The following is a 7,345-nucleotide window of genomic DNA, read 5'->3' as shown; positions in this document are numbered from 1 at the left end:
CATTTCGGCCATTGCAGCTATCACCTTTCGTCGTGGCCAACGATAGTAGACAGCAAACAATGCTATTGCACCTATTTCATACGTGATTATAGCACTCCACATTGTTTGCACTACCGTTATCCGAGCTAGTAGGGTAAATGCTCCCATATTAATAACAGTCCGTATATTAATCGCAACCGTCAATACACCTAATTGAAAATCAATTTAATTACAATATCTCACATCGAACTTGCACAACAATGAATGGGCCACATTCTTCAATGTTTGGAATATTATTTGAAATCCCGTTTAAGTAATATTTTAGTTCATAAGACTTGAATTATTAAAAACAAAGTCATTATTTTTATTTTCCCACCTCTGAGCTGTTGGTTTAAGGTCACTCCTGGCAGAATCCAAGTTTCGAAGTGCTCGCGTTTTCTGGAGCACACCACTCGATACGGAGGCGGCGGACAACTGTCATTTTTGTTGATTCAGCTTTGCTGCGTCGCAGCATGCGTGAAAAAATAAAAATGACTGCTGTGCGTTGCTTCCGTATCTCTTTCTTCTTCGTTGGCATTACATCCCCCACTGGGACATTGCCGCCTTGCAGCTTAGTGTTCATTAAGCACTTCCACAGTTATTAACCGCGAGGTTTTTAAGCCAAGTTACCATTTCTGCATTCGTATATCATGAGGCTAGCACGATGATACTTTTATGCCCAGGGAAGTCGAGACAATTTCCAAGCCGAAAATTATCTAGACCGGCACCGGGAATCGAACCCGGTCACCCTCAGCATGGTCTTGCTTTGTAGCCGCGCATCTTACCGCACGGCTAAGGAGGGCCCCTTGCTTCCGTATCGAGTGGTGTGAAAACGCGAGCACTTTGAAACTTGGATTCTGTCAGGAGTGACCTTAATGCACTGCTCGATTGTTACTAGCAGATACACCTGCTTTCACGACGTTGTTTTCCACTCAATTTCAAGCTAAAACAAATGTGATTTTGAAATACACTTCACTAGAAATAAAGCACATTACATTTTCACTATAAATATAATTATATTTGAAAAACGAAACTATTTCCTATAGTTTGAAAAACGTTTATTCCGAATTCAAATTATCCTTGTCCGTATTCCAAACTGTTTACAAGGCTGGTAGTATCCTCCAGGGCTGCCGACTTAGATTTTTTTTTAAATGGTTGCATGAACTTTTATTGTGAAATTCAACTCTCATAATTGTGAAATAAGGTATATCGCAAAGATAAATTATGACAAACATAGAATCAGTTATCAGTTCATAAGATGGAAAACTGTAACAAAAACTATAATTTTGTAATTTTATTTCTAATAATATTTCAGTTGTTTCTACAGAAATACAAAACATTGAAGAGTTCGGCATAACTATTGTGCGTAGTTTATGTTGGAAATAATATTATCAAAATAGGTACAGGCATAGGATTTACTGTTTTAGAATGTTATTGAAATGGGTGCATGGTGGTGATGATGGTTTTCAGTTAAATACTTCATTAGTGTGATATTAATTTCATTTTAGAAGTTACCAAATTGTTCTCAATTAAACATTATGTAAATTAAGCACATCTATTCTCACGGTACTTGATAATTGGGTGGGAAATCAATGTACTTCATGTGCACATTGCTTTAATCGGAAGCGTATGGCGGCGAATGATCATGATGACCGAGATTTATTAAGACAATTTTCGGAGATCGCTATCTCCCAAAGCGAAAACCCTCTTGAAATGATTTGATCAATAACAACTTAAGTGTTGTTAACATGATTCGTTACATTGAATTAATTACTGTTGAATTTGGTTTGATAACGTGTTTGCATACTGGATCACAGAATTCAGCACGCGCCACTACACTCAATGCACATTGGGTCAGGAGGCGAATATAATGAATAAAAATTAGGGAATGCATTTATTAGCAAGTGCTCCGATCCGTGTTCGTATAATTTAAAAAAGATGATGAGAGAGATACTTCAAAGGGATAAAATAATAAAATTTCAAACATAGATTTCATCAAAAGTAGATAATTGTTTCGTCTGACTTACTTCGTTCAGTGGCTCAGTGTGCAGTAAAACTACTGATTGAACTACTGATGAGTTTGTTGCCTAGGTTTCCCGTGATGATTTTTTTTTTTCACATAGGCGTTTGAGAACAATTAACATTTTGTGAGAATTTTTGGGAACCTGTATTTCTCTGCAAATTATTTTTTTCATGTTTGCTCAGAATAGTGTAATTTTCCGCGTCTGTATATTTTACGCGATGATTAGTTTTCAAGACAAAATTTTCAAAACGGGTATCTGCTTTTGTAAACAAAGATTCAAACGTCGATTTGACGGATCTGATAGCTCTCCCACGCAAACCAACACCATCAACAGGTAGCGGAAACCTTCACCTACCTATTGGTGGTGTTGGTTTGCGTGGGAGAGCTATCAGATTCGTCAAATCGTCGTTTGAATCTTTGTTTACAAAAGCAGAAAAGTCGTTTTGAAAATTTTGTCTTGTTTTCGTTATTTTTTCCTGTGTGTGTTATAGCCTTTCGGTACAACTTTGGCAAAAGGATTATTTTTATGATAAAACTACAAAGAGATTAGAGTGTGCCCATGCGGTGCCCAAACAAATAAAATAACTGGGGGTCCACGATATGAGATAGGTAATTGGCAAAAAACTAATTCTCGCTTAACTTTTCAAAAGGACCTAAGTAACATTTTTTCATGAATTAATTTGAATTGCGCAATCAACACAACAACATGAAAGCTATTGATTGCGCTATTCAAAATAATTCATCAAAAAAATGTTACTTAGGTCCTTTTGAAAAGTTAAGCGAGAATTGAAAACAATATGACAAAAATAAGAATATTTTCGATTACTTCTCATATCTTTATTTTATAAGGTTGAATTTCAGAATGATGCGATACGATGTCACACCGAGAACGCTTTTCTATTGCTATCTGTTCTCTAAACTAATGCAGCAACCGTTAGCTATTTTTAGGCTTCCAAAAAATCCTAGCGTTATTTTATCCATCGTGAGTGACGTCGTCAAACGGTACTTCCGCAGTATATGAACTATCGTAATTTTCATTGAAATCCACGCGTATTTCACGGCGATGCAATTTCTCACTCCACCACTAAATGGTAGATAAGCGTAAGGATGTAGCTTGCTGACGTTCTCCGGCAAGAAATGGTCCGGGTTGAATTCGCTTGCCTTTGGACCCCATATTTTGGGATCCCGATGGGCCACGTAAATGCCACAAATGAGAATACACCCTTCTGGAATCTCATGTTCATCTGAAATAATAGTTCGCTAGAAAAAAAAATCACTTAAAAGTCAACGATTGCCTTACCGCTCAGTTTGATATCTTTCTCCGCTACTCGTGCAATTATGGGACCCACAGGGAACAATCTCATGGTTTCCTTGCACACCATCTCCGTGTAAGTCAGTTTTGTGATGTCTTCCATGGACACAGACTGATCTGTTCCTGGACATGCTTCCATTACCTCCTGGTAAACGCGCTCCTGGACATCCGGATGCATAGCCAGCATCAATAATACGTTACTCATTGTATTTGCGGTTGTATCATTTCCAGCGAATACGATTGTGTTCATGTGTTGTGCGATGTCATCTTTGGCTAGCTGTAGCTTATTGTCCCTGGCCAGTTCAAGAACCTTATCGAGAAACATCATCGGTTTTCTGCCATCCATATCTTCTGCAGGTGTAGAAATTTCAATTTTCCTGGACAGTATGTCATCTGCCTTTCTGGCTTTCAGAACTCGATCCGTTAGGGTTTTCGCATATGCCAATGCCTCTTGTTCTCTTTTAAAATCCTTCGTAAATCGATACATTCTTTCGATGTAGCACCATGTTGAAAACATGCGTTTTACTACCAGGTGCGCAAACATTTCTTGATAGTCAAGATACTTATCGCCTTCAGGTACTACTTGCATATCAAAATTGGTTCCAAATGCAGTCGCTGAAAATATATTTAAAACATATATAATCTTCTGATTCCGATACCGCAACCTTTTCTATACTAGGAAGCATCTCGAGCTACTTACAATAGATCGTATCTAGAGCAACCTTGGCCATTTCCCGATGAAAATCATGTTCACCTTTTCCCACATGGACACCCATGAGTCTGGTTAGAGTGGCGCTCTTTTCATTGAATATCGGTACAAAACTGCTCAGAATGCCCGGTCCAAAGGAATGACTCAATACCTTCCGTTGACCTCGCCACATATGAGCTGGAAGTAAACCATAAAAATAATCATGATTCTTTTGAGTAAAGTAGTGGAAAATAATCTAATGATAATTAGTCGATCGCACCAGACGGCTTTTTGGCTGACTTGTGGTAATTTGTTCGTACAAGGAAAATTTCATATCAAATCGTTAGTGAATTTGTTGTAGAATATCCATTTATATGGTTTTAGGTGGACTTGATAAAAAATTATACTACAGTATGGTTCATAAAAAAATGCTTTAGTTTATAGTGTGGCATTCTATAATTCAGTTTGATTTAGCGAATAACTTATTTTTTATAAAGTCTCGGCGAATCATGTGTGTCTAGTTTCCCCTATCGATTTTTTTTTTACCGTTGGATTCTTGACTATCATTAAATTTATCCATTTAAGGGCCGATGCCCACGTAGCGGTTGTTTAAGCTGCGTGCACGCTGCGTTCACGCAAGGTGCCCAGCATCAAATGGAGCAGTGCACACGTATACGTGTGAACGTGTGAACGACATCGGCCTTACTAGTATAAAATCGATCTACAGTCTAATCTTACCTGGTGATGAGAATAATCCACGGCTGACGCGCAAGAAATCGTGAAAAAAAGGGCGACTTATGCAGTGTGGGGATGTCATGATCGTTTGCAGATGTTCTGGATGATGCACAACGACAACATTTATGTGCCCCAGTCTTAAGCCCACAGGTGACGGGTAGGTGCTGCCGATATGGTTCATGAAATTAAAGATGTTCACTGTGGGAGGAAATAATTGACATTTTTTGTGTTTTAATGTTTCATCACTCATCACTCACTAATGTTTCGTAGTAAAATGTATCTTTATTTCTTTTTTTTTCAACTTTTGTACATAGGGAATCCAACCCAGCCACCATCAGCATGGTCTTTCCTTGCAGCCGCGCATCTTACCGCATGGCTAAGGGGGAAGGGGAGGGGGCATACATAATAATAATAAATTAAAACATTTAGGGAACCCACGAAATTACATCAAAATCCGTAGGATATTTCGTAACAAATCGAACGATTATAATTCGAATGGGATATTCATTGAAATATTCCAAGATTGAGGAAGCCAGAAAATTTCAATTGTACTGCTTCAAATTACTGAGACAACGCATAAACTCAGTGGATCTCCAGGAATTCTTTTTCAAGCTTGATTTTTGGAAACTTGTGAATTATTCATGTGTGCATAATTCTATGATCAGAATTATTAATTTTTGAGATTTTTCGGCTATGCAGTCTGGTTTATTAGAACAATTTTTTTTTTAATTTTGTCCAACGTTTCGACATCGGGTTCGATGTCTTCTTCAGGGAAAAAAATTTGATTGCTCTTTGTTAAGTAATTGTTGGACAAAATTTAAAAAAAAATTGTTCTAATAAACCAGACTGCATAGCCGAAAAATCTAAAAAATTAACACTACAGTCGAAGTCAACAACTGAAAATTATTAATATTCAACAAAAATCATAAAGCTTAAAAACAGCGTGGAAAAAAACTTCCAAATCACAGAATTGTTGTTAGCAGTGGGTAGATCGCAATACAACAGTATCTATATCTGTATTAACTGTCACTGTCACAATAAAAAGATAATTCTTCTACCATCATTTTGACATTATAACTGGACTTATGTTGAACTTTTTTTCCTTTTTCAACTATTCATAACCATTTTATTAAGTACAAAGCACCTTGATTAGTGAATCTGATCAGATGTAAGTGCCCGATCAAAGGCATCGTCGGCGGTCCATTCATTTTGGCCATAGCAGCGTTCACTTTCCGTCGAGACCAACGGAAGCAGACAGCAACCAACACTATTGCACCTAGCCCACACGCGATTACAGCACTCCACATTGTTTCCACTACCGTTATCGGAACTCGTTTCGGGAGATTTGGGCACGATCGATTTCCCTCGAACGAACGACAACACAAATCGAAAGCAAATGACGGAGAATGATCATGATTGCCGAAATTTATTTATATAATGTTTAGAGATCGCTATCTCGCACAGGGAATACCTTCCTGAATTTTATATAAATTAACAATTGTAGCAGTACTTTCGACAAGTTTCTCACTGCCCCTATCCCTCAACATGCTTCACAATACCTTAGGTCTTGTTAACATGATTCGTTTACAGCCGTTGCGTTGAATTAACTAATTAAATTTGAGCTAACGTGTTTGCATACCCTGCGGTCGCTTTTTACGCAGATGCATTTGACAATTTGGCGGCCCATCTCAATTTTCACACCTTTTTCGTATTCAACTATAGATTTTTTTGATAGGATCAACTCAATATTTTAATGCCAGAAACAAGCAAACACCAACCGCGTAAAAAGTGACCCCAGTGTACTTGATCAAAGAATTCCGTGCACGCTAGCGCTGAAGTTTAGTTGCACAAACTACTATAAAGTGCTTTGATCCGTGTTGGTACCGTTGGTACTGATCGGAGCTAATTGTCTTGGATCTATATAGGGGTAATGACGGCTTTCTCAGGTTTTATTCTATTATTGGCAAGGGGGTTTTTTATGACTGATTATGCTCAAATTTGGCCCAAACATTCTTTGCATATCAAAGAATATTGTGGCCAAATTTCATAAAATTTGGTCGACAAAAACCCCCCTGTCAATATTAGAACAAAACCTGCCAAAGCCGTCTGTTCCCCTACGTGACGGAAACTTTTTTTCACCGTTTGAGAACAATTTTTATTTTGTGAGAACTATTTTGAATCTGTTGCTCCTGGAAGCAGAGGATAGAAATTTGCGATGGCTTCTTGTTCCCGGATGTGACATCTAATCAGAAAACTGCCATCATTCTGTAGTCTTACGTCCCAGTAGAACTTTGATTTCCGATCTTTATCTCGATATTTTTTCTCAAAAGCTCATGTACCAACTGTCATAGCTGGCCTCGTTCGACTATCTGTGGCTTTGAAGTCGATAAATAGATGATGTGTTGAAACTTTTGTATTTTCGGCGTTTCTAGTGTACGAAATTTTGGTCCGTGGTAGAGCGATCGCCCATGAATACCGCCCCGGGGATTTGAAGCTGGACATTTTTGTCCTGCACTCGTGCTCACCATACCACCTATGTTAGCGACAGATAACGTCAGATCGGCATTCG

At 38.1% G+C, this 7,345-nt stretch overlaps 1 protein-coding gene across 1 annotated transcript; it reads right to left on the bottom strand.

The window, feature by feature from the left end:
* Positions 1–2,868: 2,868 nt before the first annotated feature.
* On the bottom strand, positions 2,869–6,167 carry LOC134220106 (probable cytochrome P450 313a4). The gene is made up of 5 exons (XM_062699088.1): positions 5,921–6,167; positions 4,780–4,974; positions 4,054–4,239; positions 3,342–3,968; positions 2,869–3,285 (listed from the first exon to the last, which is right to left on the bottom strand). Exons 1-5 carry the CDS (start codon positions 6,081–6,083, stop codon positions 2,945–2,947), a joined length of 1,512 nt encoding a protein of 503 aa, XP_062555072.1. The 5' UTR covers positions 6,084–6,167; the 3' UTR covers positions 2,869–2,944.
* Between the last annotated feature and the right edge of the window lie 1,178 nt (positions 6,168–7,345).

Source organism: Armigeres subalbatus, chromosome 3 (assembly GCF_024139115.2).
Source record: "Armigeres subalbatus isolate Guangzhou_Male chromosome 3, GZ_Asu_2, whole genome shotgun sequence".
NCBI classification, from domain to species: Eukaryota; Metazoa; Arthropoda; class Insecta; order Diptera; family Culicidae; genus Armigeres; species Armigeres subalbatus.
Note: the sequence above shows the minus strand (reverse complement) of the source record. Positions and strands in the feature narration are given on the sequence as shown.